The sequence below is a fragment of the Siphateles boraxobius genome, unplaced genomic scaffold (genome assembly GCF_051911475.1).
Source record: "Siphateles boraxobius isolate OS27281-9 unplaced genomic scaffold, OSU_SipBor_1 123, whole genome shotgun sequence".
Taxonomy (NCBI): domain Eukaryota; kingdom Metazoa; phylum Chordata; class Actinopteri; order Cypriniformes; family Leuciscidae; genus Siphateles; species Siphateles boraxobius.
In genome coordinates this window covers 49,178-70,000 of record NW_027508726.1, presented here as the reverse complement: position 1 = coordinate 70,000, position 20,823 = coordinate 49,178, and the positions used below count along the sequence as shown (strand labels likewise).

At 36.4% G+C, this 20,823-nt stretch overlaps 1 protein-coding gene across 2 annotated transcripts in view; it reads right to left on the bottom strand.

The window, feature by feature from the left end:
* The window catches only part of slc34a1a (solute carrier family 34 member 1a), a 33,412-nt gene extending 12,932 nt beyond the window's left edge, over positions 1–20,480 (bottom strand). The window contains exons 1-6 of one of the 2 annotated variants that reach the window (XM_077224229.1): positions 20,377–20,480; positions 14,270–14,332; positions 13,131–13,274; positions 11,765–11,908; positions 6,768–6,879; positions 4,678–4,873 (exon numbers count right to left, since the gene is read on the bottom strand). In XM_077224229.1, the coding sequence (XP_077080344.1) occupies positions 4,678–4,873; positions 6,768–6,879; positions 11,765–11,908; positions 13,131–13,274; positions 14,270–14,324 (651 nt within the window). In that variant the 5' untranslated portion in view covers positions 14,325–14,332; positions 20,377–20,480. Of the gene's footprint in view, positions 1–4,677; positions 4,874–6,767; positions 6,880–11,764; positions 11,909–13,130; positions 13,275–14,269; positions 14,333–20,350 lie in introns of both variants that reach the window. The other variant, XM_077224239.1, reaches the window with a different exon arrangement.
* Between the last annotated feature and the right edge of the window lie 343 nt (positions 20,481–20,823).

The following is a 20,823-nucleotide window of genomic DNA, read 5'->3' as shown; positions in this document are numbered from 1 at the left end:
AATCACAATTATTTGATTTCAAAGGAAGTGAAGTAATACATATCATATATATATATATATATATAATAATGATCTTTTAACATTTTATTGATAACACTTGATATATAATCCCTCTATATTTGTGACAATATCTTGCAATTTTGCTTGAGTCACACACTGACTTCAACATTCAGCATGCAAACCACAACAATAGGAACAAGTTTTTTTTTTAAATTAATTTAATTAATTAGATCATTACAATTTCATTTGCTGTCTCTTGTCAGTATAACCCCAATAATGATAGCAAATAAAATTTTAATGATAAAATAAAGCCAAAAATGGTAAAACAAAGCAATTCATTCATTCATGCCGCAATGCACTCTGGGAGTACACATCCTCAGATCACAGATAGAATTAAGTTGACGAAACTTAAATGGATTAAGAAAGAAGAACTTGATGCAATTAAGTTATGCTTACTTAATTAAATTAAGGCAACGAGTTTGCACAATTGAATTAAGTAAACTGAACAAATTTGTTTTTACGGTGTAGTAACAATTACGATTAGGGAGCTCTACAAATAATTTTTTTGTCATATGTCGCCATTGACTTCTACGGAGCCCCTAAAGGGACATGGTGGTGGAAAAATTTTTAGGATGGGAGAATTTTTTTCCTAAAACTTTTGCATTCCCACACAAAACTTTTGCGTTCCCCCGAGAAACTTTGCGCTCCCTTCGCAAAACATTTGCGTTCCCTCGCAAAGATATTTGCGTTTACGCAAAACCTGTTGTGAGCTCGGACAGACACTTCCTGTTTCATGTCCCGCTGGCAGTGCTTCAGAGATCCGTACGTTAATGGAGCGTTTCTTGGTGTTTGAACTTGGACTCAAATATAAAGAAATGCGGTCAGTGCTTAACTCAAGGAGTTCAGTGAAGTTGGCAAATCACATTGCTATTCGAACTTCCCGGATCAATATTCTTGAGCTAAACGTTGTTAAAACACAAACGACACCTATTTACAATCACAGTAACATTATACATTTATCAGAACTGTCGAGGATATCACAAGAAAGTTACAAACTTATTTCCATTGTGGTCCTCGTTGTAGTCTGATAAAGATGGCCAGACAAGCTACAGATGACTAAAAAGTAGCCTACCTTGTATACTCAACCACATGTGCACACCTGCACATAGAGATTTAGCCTATATTATAAAGCTCGTTTTGAGGAAAATTGGGTTGTAGCTCGTTGTCTAGGTTACTGTGGTTGTAAATAGGTGTCGTTTGTGTTTTAACAACGTTTAGCTCAAGAATATTGATCCGGGAAGTTCGAATAGCAATGTGATTTGCCAACTTCACTGAACTCCTTGAGTTAAGCACTGACCGCATTTCTTTATATTTGAGTCCAAGTTCAAACACTAAGAAACGCACCATTAACGTACGGATCTCTGAAGCACTGCCAGCGGGACATGAAACAGGAAGTGTCTTTCCGAGCTCACAACAGGTTTTGCAAGGGAACGCAAATTGCGAGGGAACGCAAAAGTTTTGCGACGGAACGCAAAGTTTCTCGGGGAACGCAAAAGTTTTGCGACGGAACGCAAAGTTTCTCGGGGGAACGCAAAAGTTTTGGTAAAAAAAATCTCCCATCCTAAATTTTTTTCCGCCACCACGTCCCTTTAGGGGCTTCGTAGACTTCCATTCATTTTTAATTACGGAGCTCTACAATTGAATTGTTACTAGAAAGAATTACAATTAGAGAGCACTCTAATTCAGTTGTTACTAGTAAGAATGCAATTGCAGAGCTCTTTAATTCAATTACAGAGCTTTGCAATTATACATATCTTTACTTCGTTTTTTTACTAGTAAAACTTAAATTGTAGAGCTCTCTAATTGTAATTGCTACTAGAAAGAATTGAATAGTAGAGCTCTCTAATTGTAATTGCTACTAGTAAGAATTGAATAGTAGAGCTCTCTAATTGTAATTGCTACTAGTAAGAATTGAATTGTAGAGCTCTCTAATTGTAATTGCTACTAGTAAGAATTGAATTGTAGAGCTCTCTAATTGAATTCTTACTAGTAAAAATCAAATTACGACGAGTAATACTAGGTACAATTTAAGCTAAAATGTCTTGCCATAGAAAATTCTATGGCAAGACGTTTGAGTCTTGCCATTGTGCCGATTGAGTCGGGCTTACGACGCTGTTCACGACAGTAAAAGCAGGGTTGCCAAGTCTGCGGTTTTCCCACGGAGCTCATGTAACCGGATGCCACTGCGACCGAGGAGTGGATGGAGGATTTTCAGTCCAGTGTTTCTTTCGCAATATCCCGTACGAGCCCCCAGATCCCCGGAGGGTCAAAGGTTTGACAAAAGCCCTTTGCATAAATTATATTTGACTGAAATGCTTGTATTGAAATATTTTATACTCTACCAATGATAAATCTGTGCCAGATGATAAGTTTACGATTTTGTGGTTTTCATTTAACGGTGACTTTAAAATATGTTTAAAATATGTATTTAAGGTGTGGGAATGACATAGTTTGAGTTATGATATTTTGGATGTGATCATTGGACTATTTTTTTATTGGACATTGGAATAGTTTTGTTATGCAGACCTGCCTTCTGGGATTTGATGGGCCATCACCAGTGTTCCCATAGTTTTATATTTAGATATAAAGAGCAATATAGTGAAACATTATTATATTGCTCAATGAGACAGAGTCAGCATTGCTGCGCCTCCGTTCATGACCAGCAAATCAAAATCGCCCCCAATACTCCCATTCACTATTCCCTACATTACTCCACTAATATAGTGCACTTGAAGGAGTGAATGAAAACGAGTGAGTGAATTCAGACACTGAGTGCTGTTTGTGTTTGCTGTTCAATAATCATGTGAAATGTAGCAAACTGGCAGCTTCAGTAGTAATGAAAAGATTTATCTTGAACTCTGTCATGGAAGCTAGCATGTATAAACCTTAATAAAACAATATAATAAATAAATTAAAAAGGATTTTAAAAGGCGCCATCTTCTGGTCAGACACGGGAATTCATTCAACGCGCAACTCTCACATTGCATTATCGGTATTCTCTAGCCGTTGAGCAAACATCAGTTGTACACTTGTTACTGTGGTGCATTATGGGACTGAATGAGTGCACTCAATCCACTATGGTTTCAGACACCACTACAAATGGCTGTTCCCTAAAACAGTGCCCTATTTAAGGCTATAGGGGACGATTTTGGTGGAAAATGGATATGAGGTTAATAACGGTGTACCTTTGGAAAAACTAATTGTCAGGTTGCTTTAGGCTGCTGAAGACGAGGAAACGGGATCTGCGATATTTGTACTTTATTTACAAACTTCACTTCTATAAACATACAGGAACAAAGGAAAGGAAACTCCAGGACTTCAAAACACACAACCATACATCGACGACGACCAACAAACACTGAGGGAAAACACAGGGCTTAAATGAACTGGGGCTAGCAGGATAATTAACAAGACACAGGTGATGGGAATTTCTAATTAAACAGACAGGGAAAAAGTAACAGGACTAAACCAAAATCACAAAGACAGGGGGAAACAAAACTTAACATATCAAAACCGTGACACTTACATTGTGATTAAGAAATACAAGTATTTTATAAAATTTGGCAACCATTTTTAACTGACCAAATGCATTTTCTTTTTGAGAGAGGTCTCACACTGCACTAATAATGCTACCCTGAATCATTTCATCCTATTGACAATATTTTTGGGTTTGTTTATTTATTTATCTATTTTCCCATCTTTGTCTTTTGCGCCAAGTTATGTATTGCGTTTTATGTTACAGTTCAAAAGCAATAATAAAATATATAAATATAGCTATTATAGGTTCAATTGTTTTAAGATCTTTGTGCCATCTATGCTGTTAGGGTCTAGGCGACATAACACCATTTTCAAGTTTCACAATGTGGCACAATTGTCAAAACTTGTTACCTAAGGAAAAATGACGTGATAAACTTTGACAAAATGTGATTGTAAATGTTTTAATAGTGATTTTATAATAATGTCTAAAAATAAATGCAAAATCAAAACCTGTGAAAAGAACTATATTAGTGAGTAGTGGGGACCCTACAAAATTAATATTACATTATATGTATATAATAACAGTATAATAGCCTATGACTAAGAGTTATGAGCGCGTTGTTTATCGCTGTAGCGCCCCCTATTGGCCGATTTGTCTGAGTCTGAGTAGTGAGCAAGACTACATCTGACCAAGTTTCAAGTCTCTGACGTTGTGGTTTTGTTCTGCCCAATCAGTTTTAGGGAAGAATAATAAAAAATAAAAATCCTTGTAACTACACTCGGGTTTCAGCGCTTCCCTAAAAAAAATGAGTATATTCTCCCTCCATTACAAAAAACATATAAAAATCAAACACAGTTGAAGATCGCAACATATGGAAGCTTGTGACAGGAGAGCGACCTGCTTCCCTTTCACTAATCAATTTCTACAATTTCCTTTTTATTTTTTATTTTATTGTCCTGGTGGACCCATATGCCTGGCATACACGCACTGACGCACACACACGCAGGCACGCACATGCACACACACGCACACGCAGGCACGCACACGCACTGACGCACGCACACGCAGGCACGGCACGCACGCATATATATACACACACACGCAGGCATGCACGCACGGATACACACACACACACACACCTGTATAATGAGTTTGGTGAAGGGCTCAGTGAGTGTCTTCAGCAGTTCAGGAGCTTCTTCTCCGCTGTGAAGCTGAAAGCCGCTGACTGTGACTCTGGCCAGGAAACTCATCAGACCCGAGGCCACCTCGACCGGCAGCAGAACCAGCACCGACAGCCAGTTAAAACAGTCGTGGATCGTCGCACCAGCAAACGCACTGGAGAGCCAGAGAAAATTGCTGCAGTTAGGTGTATAACATCTTAAAATATGTTGAGAGAACTTAAATATCCAACTAAACTAAAGTTAAAGTGCCCCGTGGTGAAAATCAAGCTTTTAATGTTGTTTATATGCCTATGCTTTAAGACAAACCATGTGTAAATTCATAAGTCAACACTATTGCTGAGTATTTTCTCCTTAAAACTGCAGTGAATCAAAAACACGCTTTGAAATCGCTGGTGTTTCTGACGTCACAAACTACCTTGTAACCAATCAGATCAACAACGTGTGATCGTCAACGAGTGGATCTCTGAGCTGAGTGAGTGAGTGGAGGCGGGGCTCATTTGCATATTCATAGAACTGCATATACTAAATAAGGCAAGGGTGTCGATTTACATTCAAGATAGTTTTAAGGCATGAAGAATTTTTTTCAAGGAAAAAACGTTTAAATATGTAATTTTGGTGATCAAAGATGAGTTTTAAGGGATACAATTATTGACTAAAGGGGGACTTTGATTAAACGTACAATTTTAGATCAAGCACAAACACTTTAAGTTGAAACAACACATTATTACTTTTTCTAATGCTGAATTTTAAGTTGTGATGACTTATCACAGCAATCATTTGCAGGACACAGTGTTATTTGAGTTTTAGTTTTCATGTTAATTTTAGTTTATTTTTAGTCATTTTGTTACATGCTTAGGTCATTTTTTTTATATTACTATTTAGGTTTTATTTATTTTTAGTTAATTAGTTACAGTTTTTATTCATTTCCAATTACAAATTTTAGTGTTTTTAGTGCTGTATTTTAGTTTACTGCAAAGGAAACATTTCTAATTTTCATTTAGTTTTTCAACTAATATTTCTATTTTATTTTATTTCAGCTTTATTTCATTATTAACAGAAATAAATCAGCGGAAAAACCAACAAACAAACGCATGTGATCACAGCTGTGTCTGTTTATATTCTCTGCATTCATCACTGGTGCTTTTTTTTAACGTGTGTTTTTCATGGATAAAAACAGAAGAGAAAGGAAATTTGTTGAATAATGTAGTAAAAGTAAACCTGAAATGACATTCGCAGGACATTCAGCCTGTAATGTGATGGAAATGATAAATTATTCATGGGGAATTGGATGGTTTCATATCAGAACGGAGTGAGAGCTGGATGAATGTGAGTTTTGAAAAGACTATGAAGGCTGAAGGTCATCATCATTATTTGCTGCAGGAATGATGTATTTTTGCAGGACAAAACCCAGAAACGAGTTGCATATAACACTTCCGGATCCATCGTCCTGAAGTCAATGTGCTTTTGCTATTATTGCCATTATTAAATTTCTGTTAACTTTCTGCAGAATTTTAGAAAGGTTGCATTACCTAAAACAACCGAACAGCTATTCTGAAAAAAGTTATTTATATTATTGTCAATGTTGTCGGAAAAATAGACTCAGTTTCCTTTGAATTCAGTTTTTTTTTCTCCATTGGCAGACAAAAAAAATTAAGCAGAAACTCAATTAGTCAGAAAACAAGACTTCTTATCTCATGTAATTTTGAATCCCAAGTAAATGCATCTTGATTTCACATTATTCTGATATATTATGAAATATAATACACTAGTTTACACCTACGCTGAAAATAAAGTCATTTCAGAGAAAGAAAAAAATATTGCATTTCGTTGAAAGCTTTGAAAGATAATTTGTTTTGTTTGTAATAACTTGCACTGATAAATGATTCACAATAAGACCTAGAACATGTATTGACAATGTAAATGGAGACCATTATGATTTCATGTTGACTTAGAGAAATCAATTCTGGAAAATTAAGAAGTTATAAATACTTTACGTGAACAGAATGGTTTGATTTAATCCTGATGATATTCGTGAATGTGAAAATCACCGTTTAAACTCGTTCCTCTCTCCTGCTTGCATCAGGGCGACGATGGTGTTGGTGACAGACGTGCCGATGTTCGAGCCCATAATGATAGGGACCGCAGACTTCACTTCGAGCACTACACACACACACACACACACGGACACAAACACACATTTACACTGAAATAATTTTTTAAAAAAATGTATGTGGCTGCAACAAAGTTTCTTCTGCTCACCAATGCTGCCTTTATTTGATGAAAATACAGTAAAAAAAATTGAAATATTATTTCAAATTAAAACAGCTGTTATCTATGTGAATTTATAGTAAAGTGTAATTTATTCCTGTGATCAAAGCTGAATTTGTATCATCATTACTCCAGTCTTCAGTGTCACACGATCCTTTAGAAATCACTCTAATATGATATATAGCTTTACTATATATTCACATAGAAAACAGCTAGTTTTAAATGTTATATTATTTCAATCTGTTTTACTTTTTTTATATATATATAAATGCAGCCTCGGTGAGACTTTATAAATGCACAACATTATAAATGCACTTATTTTAGTGGTGTTTGCATGTGCAAAATGCTCCATCACGAAGCATCTCTCCTGTTCTATGGTTTATGACACTGGATATGACCTAATTTCATTTCCATTGTTTCTACTGACTCTTAAATCAGGCTAGCATTAGAGTGAAGTCACATTTCCTTTCAGATCCTATCAATGTGTAGTTTAGCATCAGTAATTACAGTCTCTCACACTGCTGGTTTTACAGGAGTGTGTACTCACTGAAGGCACACAGAATTTGAACACACTCCCACTCCTGACGTCCATTAGCTTCAATTCACTTACTCAGAGAAAAGCCAAGCTTTACTCAAGGTTGTTCTCTTTAAACCATTTCAAAAGATAAAGATTTCTTTCAAGAGACAGGATTGCAGTGAGCTCAGAAACCCACCGTCCAAACAAACACAGTTTCACATTCTGTATTGTCTCTACACACACGTACAGTGGGGTTAAAAAAACAAATTTCGCATTTTTCTAAATTAATGCACTTATTTTATTATGAATTATATTATAGGCATACCAATTTGAGAAAAAGTTGCATTAAAAATTTCAGATGGAGAACATCCATTTGTTTGAAATATCATTTTACATCACAATATTTTAATCCCAGATTTTGCATGTGATCTCAGACCCCACTGTATATAATAAAACTCTTTATTGTGTTAAACATAAGCTCATTAACCCAAACAAAACGTCCTAATTAAAGCTCTGCATCTGTGGTGATTCCACTGGAACTGATGTTTCTGATAGTCACACTTCACAGGATCCACCACGGCATACACACCATAACCAGCTCATCCGTGAGAGATTACTCTTCATAAAGCAGGGAAATTATGGAACAACATCTAGAGATGAGGCTTTCTGGAAATAAAGTGGAATAAGAAGTAGCCTACCAAGTTTTTGCAAGAGCAAAACAGTCACAATAGTTTTATAGATGATAGGGCTGCACAATATATCAAAATTATTGAAATATCGCAAATAAATATATATTTCGATATGCATATCATAACAGCTTGCAATAACTGGGGTCATAAAGAAAAGACTCACTGCTCTTGGCTAAATAACTTTTGTAGCTTTAATTATAAACATTATATATATATTTAATTCATACAGATAAAACTAAGCCGTGTTTTATTTTTACATTCGATTATTCAGTTTCTGTTGTTAAATAATCCTAATGTATGATAACCTGAACCCCTGATTTACACTGATGTTAAAATAACACTTAAAACACTGATGTTCACTTTCAGAAGCTGTAGGGATGTTTTCTTGTCACAAAAAGAATGTGAAACACGTATGTTGGCTATATAATTGTAAAAAATTTTAAAGATAATGTAAGTTTATTTTACACACTTTAAGCATTATCGTATCGCATATCGAATATCGCACATAGCATTTTTCTTCAATATCGTGCAGATGATCGCTGTGAATAAAGTTGCTATTTTGTTAAAAGGAACTTTGTATGTCATAAAGTTCTAGATCAGATCAAAAGTTGGCAAAATTAGTGATGCTTGAGAAGATTCCCACTTCCATATGTAAAACGCTATATACATTTAATGAATTATTATTATTATTATTATTATTATTATAAAATAAAGTTTGTATTAAAAGCATGTCGCACAAGAACTGTATGTCCGTTTGCAGAAGTACAGTCTAAAAGACTGACTGTAGGCCACTGATGGATTTATGTTCAATGATATGAAATAAAAACAACCAATGTTGACTTCTAAAGTTTATTCACTGTTTTTGTCTTTGAATGATCTTCATTTAGGGATGTTTCTCAATACAAATAAAATGCATATATATATATATATATATATATATATATATATATATATGTATATGTGACGATATGTATGTATAGAAATTAGGGCTGGGACGGTTACCGCAATACCGTGGTCACGTGACTCCAACCGTGGGTCTGAGCTCGTCACCGTCATCACCGCAAAAAAAAAAAATTGGCCTGCACATGTGTGGACGTTGTGTCTAATGACATGGATTAATTGATTCTAATGACATGGATTATGTCTAATGATATTGTGTCTTACATGGATTCAAGGTTTTCTAAACAAAACTTAAAGGGGGTCTCACACCGGACGAGAAGCGCAGCGCCATGTCTTTAAAATTCGAACACATTATTCTCTATGAGTGTACACACACCGGCGGCGCCATTCGGCGATCGGTCCGCGGCGCCCAGCTACGGCTCAGGACCTGTTCAAAACCCTGCGGCGCCACAGAGCGCCATTTACATAGTTTTATATTAAATTTGCATTTATTTGTCTCAAATCGTCATTAATTTATATACTGACTTCACCCTGTGCTGCAATATACATTTAGTCTTACATTCATTTACAGAAATCAGCTCCTTGAATGAAAATTGTTATCGTATTTCATATTTAACGACTCTGATTTTCAGGTGATATTCTCAATTCATTCAGTTAACAGACGCTCTGAGGTAAGTGTGTTCAGACTGCAGACTTAGCAACGATTGTATTTAATTGAACAGTACAATCATAACATAGTACAGACATTATCTTAATTCCATAATGTCCTTAAACATAACAATATTGCTGGCCACAAAGTGAGAAAGTGCGCGTCCGGTGTGCGATACCTCGAGTTGTCCTAGACGCGGCGCGGCGCTTCTCGTCCGGTGTGTGACCCCCTTTATCATCAAAAGATGGAGCAAATCCAACCTTTCGCGAGTTGTGGAGCGCAATGTTCCATGACAAATAATAACATTCCATTCGTATTAGAGATGCGCGGATGGGCTATTATTATTTCATTCGCAACCGCATCACAAAACTTATGAGTTTTGCGCTCCACATCAAAACTCAGCAGCGAGGCGCTGCTGCCGCGACGCTAGAAAGCTCTTGGCTGTTCTAGAAAGAACCCTGATCCAATGCAGCAAAGATATTTAAAGGCTAAAGTCCCTAGTATATTGGCTATGTTGTATCCCCAATATCAGCAGTGACCGCCGTCTCCGATCGGCACACAGGGATAAATATGAATAAGTAAATAGCCTATAATGCACATCGGCAAACCTGACCTTACCTGACAAGGCTACTGTAGACTAAAATTTTATCATTTCGTTTTGAATTTTGTTTAAAAGTAGACATTTAGGCCTAGCCTACACCGAGTTTCGGTTCATTTTATGAGACAAGGTCCAGTTCACGCGCAAGAGACCGCACCGCACCTGCTATATTTGCTTCTTATTTATTAATTCCAGGCAAATAGTTAATGAAACCGTGATTAAAATTAAGTTATAATTTATACAAAGCGAAATCTAATTTAAAGAAAGGCTTTCTACCAAACAAAACTTAATAAAGTGGTCAAAATCGTGTCTGACCCATCTTATGATCCTATCCTACTCATGCTGTTCACTTTTCATATAATCAACATAGATTAAATAACAAATAACACTATATTATGTAAACATAAATATGGAGTATAATATTTGTAATTAAGACATGTTGCAAAAGGTGTTCATCTTTCATTTCCAATGTGAACATCATGTAGCCTATTCTCGTGAAAATGATGAATTCAATCAATGCGAATGTATCTGAGAATATTCTGAAATAAGGAAATCTATTCTGTGATTGGTGCATGCCAAATTACTGCTTGATGAAAACTTGACTTGTTCAAATTGTGCTAGTTTTTTTTCCGGATGTATGTGACAATATTTAACAAAGTCTGTCTAGCAGAAACGACTTCTGGTGCGTGCGCGAAAGTCTGTTGGGGGGGGGGGGGGGGGTCTATGGGGTGGTATTTAAAGCGGTTTACCGCCATACCGCGGGAAAATCTTGCTTTTCAACCGCGGTTAGAAATAATCCATACCGCCCCAGCCCTAATAGAAATAGATAAATGTAAATAAAGAAATAAATATTTAAATTAATTGTCATTTGCATGTACACTTAAAAAATCCACTTTTTAACCAATGTTTCTGAAAGAAATCTCTCATATGTGATGAAAAATACAGTAATACAGTAATGTGAAATATCATTATAATTTAAAACGGCTGTTTTCTATGTGAATATTTATTCCTGTGATTAAAACTAAATTTTCAGCATTACTCCAGTCTTCAGTGTCACATGATCCTTCAGAAATCAGTATAATATGATGATTTGATGCTCAAGAAACATTTATGATTATTATCAATGTTGAAGACAGTTGTACTGCTTCATATTCTTGGTGAAACCATGATGTACTTTTTTCTTTGGGATTCTTTGATGAATAGAAAGCTCAAAAGAACAGAATTAATAAAATAAAAAAAATGTATTTACTGTCATGCACTTTTGATCAATTTAATGTGTACTTGCTGAAAAAAAGTATTTCTGAAAAATTCTGAATATCAGTTACTTAATTACGTATATATGAATCATTTGACAACCCTAATAAGAGGATATGAACCTGAGGTTATGAGTTTATTCTGTGCTAAAAATTAGTTGTGTTTCTTACATCCAGACGAGACCAAGCTGACCACGATAGATGTGGAAGTACTCGAGCTCTGGACCAGAACCGTGACCAGGATCCCCACCATGAGTCCGGCTACTGGGTTGGACAAGATGGCATTATCCTTGAAAATGTCTCCAGCCACTTTGCCTGAAAAAAAGAGCGAAACGTTTGATTGATTTTAGTGAACTAGTTTTGATGTGATAATCTTAAAGGGATAGTGCACCCAAAAATGTAAATTCTGTCAGTAATTACTCTCCCTCATGTTGTTCAACCCCGTAAGACCTTTGTTCATCTTCGGGACACAAATGAAGATATTTTTGATATTTTTGATAAACGACGAGAATACTTTTTGTGCGCAAAACCCCCCAAAATAACGACTTTATTTCAACTATTCATTTCCTTCTCTGTGGACCTCGAGTGAGTTCACTAGTGTAACAGCGCAGCGCTTCTGTGTTGTAAGTCGTTATTTTTGGGGGTTTTTTGCGCACTAAAAGTATTCTCGTCGCTTGATAAACTTAAGATTGAGCCACTGTCACTTGGACTATTTTAACGATGTCTTTAATAACTTTTCGGGGAACAAGTTTCAATCCCTTAGAAGCCTATGGAGGAGTGATCCAGCTCTCAGATTTAATCAAAAATATCTTAATTTGTGTCCCGAAGATGAACGAAGGTCTTACGGGGTTGAACAACATGAGGGAGAGTAATTACTGACATAATTTACATTTTTGGATGAACTATCGCTTTAAGTCATTGCAAACTAAACGTTACAATGAAACTGATTAGGGACAGGTACTGTTGATTAGATAGATTTTATTTTTCCATCTGTCTGTATTCACTTTTATTTAGGCCTAATAGGAAAGACAAAGATGAATGTTCTTCGGGAACATCTTTTGTGCTTCAAGAACATCTTTTGTGCTTCAAGTAATCAGGTTTAGAAATGACAAAAGAGCAAGTGATGACAGTTTGTATTTTTGGGGTGAACTAACCCTTTAACAGCAACTTATGGGCTTGTTTTTGTACAGATGACATGCACCACAGCGCTGACTGCTCAAGTTAATCATGCAAAGCCATTTCTTCATTGTCATTTACGTGTTTAGAATTGATTAACTAAATCTTAATGTCTAACCAATGATTACAGCCTCGAGAAAGCCATATTTCACTCATAGAGAAGCAGGTAACTTATATTGTGGAATTATGAAAACAAATGACATTTGACCCAAAAAGAAAAGAAAAGAAAAAAGGCACATGGGAATTTGTCTGGGAAATGTGCTGAAGAATGCAAAAACAGCTGAAAGGTAAAAGTAAGTAAAACCCCAATGTGCAAGAAGAGATGTGGTTAACAGATGAGTGGTAAAGGATGAATAATTACCTCCAGCCAGCTGAAAAGCAGAGCTTAGGACGTCCAGAGAACAAACAAACCCATAGAGGAGAAGCAGGAGCAGAGGAACCCTCAGTAAACTGACGAACGGTGAAGACCTTCCTCCACCTATGTCCTCGCTCATCTTTGTGTCCACTGCCAGAGGAGAGAAAACCATTGACAAAATACATGATCAGCTACATGATGATCCTGTCCCGGTGTGCATGTGAGCTACTTTAACATTGTTACTTTGTAGAGTTACAAATAAGGATTAATCATAAAAATGTAATACAGAATGTGCTTTCACACTTGGTTCGATTATCTGAACCCGAATTAGATTGTTCCCCCTGCTGGATTGTGTTCACATTACATTATTTGGGTCTGAACTGCATTTTCAAGCAACCCATGTTGCTTGAAAATGATGATGACGCAGGAAAAAGTGGACAAATTCACTGAGCTTCTGTTTTTTGAAGTGTCAGCACATAACGGCATTTGCATCTATTTGATGGAAACTGCAAACGCTCTAATGAACGTGGGAGTCCATTTGTGCTGAAGGCGAGCAGATATTATATATACATTCTCTCTGCTTGCTTGCAGTGCATCAGTCACTCCTGTCAGGAAAGTGAGTTAGAACACACACACAAATACTCAGATTTATCGAATTATGAGTCATCAATAGTGGTTCGCTTTCGTGATTTAGTACGATTGCAGGTCAGCTGGTTTTTCTGGGGTCGTGGGGTCTAGGTCAGGAAGAAGATGTTCTGTCACAAAGCTGAATTTTCAGCATCATTACTCAAGTCTTCAGTCACATGATCCTTCAGAAATCCCTCGAATATGATGAATTAGAATTTTTTTATTATTATTATCAAGGCTGAAAACAGTTATTTTCATACACACATGCCCACAGTGGATATAAAAAGTCGAAACACCCCTGTTAAAACAGCTGGTTTTTGTGATGTAAAAATGAAACAAAGATAGAACTTCTGTCCCTTAAATGCCACTGAAAACCAAAGTGGCACATTTCAGAAAAAAAATAAAAAACTTGAAATAACTAACTGCAAAAGTTAACACCCCCCTCGACTAATACTAATTTGAAGCACCCTTTGATTTATATACTGTATATATAAACTTAAATATTTCTGACATCTTACCATTGAAGCTGATAGTTTGCTCTGTATTGGTGATTCTGATTGGTCGTGATGACATGATGCCGTCTGTGAAGAGATCAAAAGAGATTTCAGGATCATTGTGCATTGAGAAGGAATTCAGGTTTGTTTTTTGTTTTTTCATTTAAAGGAACAGTTACTGCAAATATGATTTACATACTTGAATTCATATGCAAATAAGGCTCTTCTAAGGCAGGGTTTTCCTGCATTGAAAATATTTTGGCGGCCTTCAAAATTAATCTTTGTACCGTCAAAGCTTCATTCTTCTACCATTTACTGTGACGATACTTGCCGTTCTGCAATACCCATACGTTCTTAGAGCCGGTTGCTTTAAAAACGCTCCGTGAAGAGCGTCACATGTTTGAATTTACGATGTGTTTTTGCAGTGTTACGCTTTGCAGCCATTCACAGCAGGGCTGGACTGGCCATCGGGCATACCGGGCATTTGCCCGGTGGGCCGACGTGCTTTTTGGGCCGATACACATCATTCTTTAAAAAAAATATAAAAACTATTTTTTTGTCTAAACGGCCCATAATACTCGTACATCGGCGGCCCATTCGTTTAGTTTTGCTTAATTGGTGGCGCTGGGATCTTTGTGCCGGTGTAATGCATTGGACAAAAAAAGTCAGCGTAGGTTTTTTATTTTTAACAGACCGGCCCATGAAACACGTAGATCAGCAGCCCATTGGTTATTTTCTTGATTGGCACTGGGCTGGTCCAATCACATCTTTAAACTCCTCCCCCTTTGGGCTCTGCGCGCGCGTGCAGTGTCAGTGTGTATCTGTTAAAATAGTCAGAGATGGAGAAGAAACGCAAGGAATGTGCAGAGAAATAGCGTGAAAAGAAAAGAAAAGAAACGGGCCCTTCAAGTGTCTGATGAGGATATTGAGGAGGATCAGGAGAGAATGAGTGAGTGTAGAGAACTGTGGTAAGCAGAACTAGGCAACTTTCAGAAGAACACTGAGGCGATGAGTGAGGAACCCATTACCCAGTTACGCATTATTTACACATCGGCATAGTTGATGATTACGCATTTTACTAGAATTGTAATGAGACGCGTTTGTAAACCATGTTTTCCGCCAAAATAAAAGATCATTTGTTTATCTCTTTCAAGCATGGAAATTAGTACAAAACTAATTATGAAAGTTCCTTTTATTTTTCAGTGCATTTGTTTTACAATATATGGCTATTACTTCCATGGAATTAATATTATAATTATTATTATGTAGTAGTGTAATGCAGACAGACACTATATCACAACTAAAAGAGTTTTGAGTTTTTCTTTGTTCAATTTTCACACTGATTATGGGTTGGAGCTCTTAATTTTTAACTCTCAAAATGCACAAGATTGATGAATTTAACATTAAAAAGCACAAATGTTTCTTACGGGGGGGCTCCCCCGAACCCCCCTAAAGGGACAGAGATCCACCCACCACAAATTTACCAAAAATCCTTTGTCAGACACTGGTATTGCTATGCCAGTGCATCTTATAGCTTGTTTGATGATTCATCATTGTGGAGTAGTTCGATTGTATTTTACAATTAGTAGTTATATCATCTATTTAACTCTTACTCATTCCTACTCACTCATTAGGCTACATGGCATTAGTGGTTTTAATAGGAGTTAGTATACATATTCAGGGGCGTGAAAAGATCGGTTGTGTTTATGATTATATGTAGTGGGTCAGTCTGGGCCAAAATGCCCGGGCCGATTTTTAGTCCCAGTCCAGCCCTGATTCACAGACATATCTGTTGAGCGTGTGAAATCCTTTCATTATAACCAACAACCTTGCGAATGCTTTTAGTGTAGCCAGCAAACTCGGAAATCCTTTCATTATAAACAAAAACTCGGAAATCCTTTCATTATAACCAACAAACTCGGAAATCCTTTCATTATAACCAACAAACTCGGAAATCCTTTCATTATAACCAACAAACTCGCAAATCCTTTTATTATAGCCAACAAACTTGCAGATCCTTTCATTATAACCAACAGATTATAAACACAATGTCAATAAGAGATTCATTACACAGTGTAGACAGCTTCATCTACGGGAGTTTTTGCAAGAGAGCAGATGTGTGTACCTCGCAGTTTCAATTATTATAATGACAACGATCTACGCTCACTTTATAATGTATATTTTCATGCTGCTAACAACACATTGCAAATATTCTGGATTTAGTATTTAAATGCACGATTGAATCCGATAGACAGTGATAACCATATCAATGGACAGAACAAAACAGAGGTTTTGGTTACACTTCATTTTAAGGTGTCACAGTGTAATTATATATTTAAGTACTGAGTAATATTAAGCAACTACATGTACTTACTATAGGATTAGGGTAGGATTAGGATTTGGTTGAGGGTTATTATTACTATGGTAAGTACATGTAACAAGAACACTGTAAAATAAAGTGTTACCGAGGTTTTTTCTTCTGATTCCTGATTCGATTCGATTGCATCCTGTGACGTCATTTTCCATCATTCAAATTTTTTATTTGTCTGAAAAACCAACTTTTTCGATCTCCTTGACCAATGCTCCAATTCCCAAGAAAAATTAACCACAGGATCATCTTCTGACTTTGCTGACAAAAACAAAAACAAGGAATTTAAGTCAATTCGTCAAACCATTCTCATTTAATGCAAGAACAAATCCTACGAACAACACGCCAAAATGGACGTGAGGCTATTTCTCCACAACGCTTTAGCGTATTCTGACCAAATCTGGTGTGTGTTATGATAACCATGACCTGAGGATACCTGCACAGTTTCAGCACAATGAAACCTAGGGGTCACCAAATATACAGTTTGACGAAAAATCGCACCCAACAATGACCATATCAGATCAATTTGACGTCAGTCCCACCTATTGGTCAGAAGTAATAAGCAATAATGTCACATTACAAGTGATAGTATATTAATGGGCTTTCAACCATTTTGCTTAAAACAGTCGTCAAATATCTTTTTGCAGTTGGTCTGATGATGTTCTGCCTTGATTTTTTTCGTTACTTGTTTTGCTTGGCTTCTTAATTGCGGCTTGCAGCAATATTTCCACACTTTTGTCAGTACTGGGCTCGCAGTTCACATGGGTAGGATACTTAGTACTGAGTGTGTGGATGACCGTGTTCGTCTCTAACCACTGAAGACCATTTTTGACCCAGGAAAAACATAAAGGTATGGAACAACACCACCCAAAATAAACATTTTCATTAAGTATTTGTTCAAATAGCATCAAAATGAATGACCTACTGTCATTTCAGATCCATTATTGTCTACTTAATCCATTATTGTCTACTTAATTTATTTCATATTCCTGACAATTCTTCAAATAAATGAATGCTTTGTCAGGACTGTAAAGATGACAACACATTTGTGGTCCCTCACGGGCCATATTTCCCAGCCGAATTTCCCTCCAGAGCCATCAGGTTTGTTTCAGAGGTGTTTTAATAAAAGGTAAATGTGCTTTTTATGTCAAGGTTACTGTTGAACACACAGTCTGTCTGCAAAGTGCTCTCATAGGACGACATACTAATGCATTTCTGAAAGCAGGAGCTCTTGAATGTCAGAGCAATTGAGTGAATGACAGATTATGTTCTTGTTCAGCGGCTGCTGCAATATTGTCACGCAGGTGCCACTTTCTCTGTCCTCTTTGAAGAGGAACATATAATCTGGGTTTAGTTTAGGTGGTATTCAAGATTTGATATGCTCAATTTTCAAAGCTGCATGTTCAAGGTTTGGGTTCGGTATGATTTTTTAAATGTTTTTGAAATCAGTCACTTAGTTCACTTAGCTTAAGAGTCAGTGAATTACATTGCATAATCCGAAAGTGTCCATTCACGCTTTTAGAAAAATTGTACAAAGCTGTCACTGGGGTGGTACTCTTTTAAAATGTACTAATATTCTTGTTAAGAATTGTCAAGAAGCTTATTTATTATTTAATATATTCTATAACGTTTGGTTAATTAAAAAAAAAAAAAAGTCATTTAAAAAAAAAAGTAAAGTCATTTGATTGACTGTTTAAAACACAATAGATATCATCAATGCGATTTTTGGGTAAAAATGCTGTGTATTTTGGCCATGATCAATGCATTGTCACTTTAATTCAGTAAGCGGTGCGGCAAAAATAGACACCTCTGTGTGCGGTGTGAATGCACTAATCTGTTAACATGGGCGCCGAAAAAAAATACGCGCTGCTTACACTCTGCTAACCTGGCAGTGTGAAACCGGCGTCAGATGATTACATATTTTCCGGTCGGCCACCGTAACTTCTGTTGGTTGCAGTTCATAGCCTCACCACTAGATGCCGCTAAAAATGACACAGTGCACCTTTAATTCCTATTTTCTACTTATAAACAAATGAATTCATAAAATGCACAAATGACTCCAGTTGCTTAATCCCTTCACATGCAATTATCTTACTTATCATACTTTATAGACAAGCAAACTAATTTACTGTAATAAATCTGCACAGTCAAGATGGTATTCAGATGCAATTAGAAAAGAGTGCAAGATTTTACCAGACCTGCCAATGGCCAGTGACTTAATAAAATTATTAAAATAAAATACTTTTTTTTTGCAAAAAGAGCCAGTTATGACACCGAAATTCACAATTCTCTATTCAGACAAATAACGGTAGTTTTCAGGTAGGGACATATAACATAGAATAGTCTTCACTGTGTAAATTATATATACAGATAAATCCTTATTAAAGTTTTAAAGGTTATTCAGTCAAGAGCAGTGAGTGATTTTTTTTTCTTTGTCCTTGTTTAATTAACATTAGAAACGCAGACAGCAGCAGGAATATTAGGCTACTGTCACTTTAAGAGTGAATGCACGGATCTAATACACTGATACTGTACACATGTGATGTCTTTCTCGACTGTTTACGCTCACTCCAGCCATAACAGACTCTATTTACTACGATTTTTTTACACAACTGTTTGAATATGTCAGTTCAAGTGCAAGACGACATGAAGAGCTCATTTCAGGATTTGCACGCTGTCTGAGATGCGTCTTTCTGTGTGTGCGCTCTGGATGTGTGCTCACACTAAACTTCTCACACAGCACGCGAGTAACGAATTGAATTCTCTTTTTGCGTCTTCTTGCAATTGAATATTACACGGAACGTTTTTTTTCTGAAACGTTTTAGAATGTTTTTTAAATGTTACTAATTGTTTCAGAATGTTCAGAAAAGATTAAAAAGTATAACGTTCCAATAATGTTTGAAGAAAGATAACGTAGAATGTTTCCTTAACATTTGTATAGCCAAGAAAAACATTTGTTAAACAACAACGTTTAAAAAACTGGGTATTTCGAACGTACAGAAAAAATGTTTCATCAACCTAATGGGAACTTTAGAAAAACGTTCTGGGAACACATTTTGGTTAGCTGGGATACGCTCTCAGCAAATACATGGTTAACTCAAAGACGGTTCTTCATTTTGAACGAGTTCTGCATTAGGAGCCTGTACACTCGCTCACACTGACCTGCTTTCATAAATTGAGCCGCACATGGCATTAAGATCTCACCCTTCTCAGCACAATAGCACAGCAAGTGACAAAATGACAAGACGGCTTGTGCAATGTCATTTTGAGCACTGGACCGGGCTCTCCATTGTGTCCCTGAGAGCCAAATATGGTTTTATTGAATTCAGTCGTGCCACAACACTGCACGAACTCAATCAGGAATACGTGCACAGAACAACAAGTGTCCTGAAAGCACAACGGCCACAAAGAAGGATCTAAACAATTGAAACAGATGTGTGGGATTCCTTTAAAATGAATGCCACGATTGCTTTCTAATGCAGTGACATCATTTGGGGCCATGCATTGGGGAAAAATGGTGTAGGATTTACAATTTCGACTCAGAAATTCCTAAATTTCACAAATAATTACAAAAATGCCATGTAACACATTGAACAAAACATAAAATACTGAAGTAGAAAACATACTCTAATAATGTTCCAAAAAATGTGGTTTTACATAAACAGTGAAGGTTCAATATGAGATTGTTTAATATATACAAAAGGCAGCAAGTCATTATTCACTATCGACAGATTGACCTGAATGTTATATTAAATCTATATACCTTTCAGGGTCCGGCTTTGATTCCACAGCGGGTGATGAGGCTCTCGGACTGACAGTTCACATTGTAAAGGAGGTTTATATGGGAAACCATGACATAAGGCATCAATAATGACCTTCTCTGACTAATTAACTCGTGGATCATCAGTGTTCAGTCAGATCATTTACAGTCAAAGGAGCGAAGGCCCAAATGCAGGACCACTCATGCATAAACCGGCGTGTGACGCAACCACTGAAACATTCATTTCAAAGTCGAAGATCTACAGATTCTATTCGAAAATGACTTTTCTGTTGAAAATGCATATTTGCTCACACAATGATGTCTCGTTACTGGAAAATCATGACATCTTGTGGTGAGAACATACAATGTCCATTTTCTTGTTTGTTTATTTAATCAAGTCTCTTTGCTTTAAGTTCATTTCACACTGCAAATGTCATTCATTTCAAAATG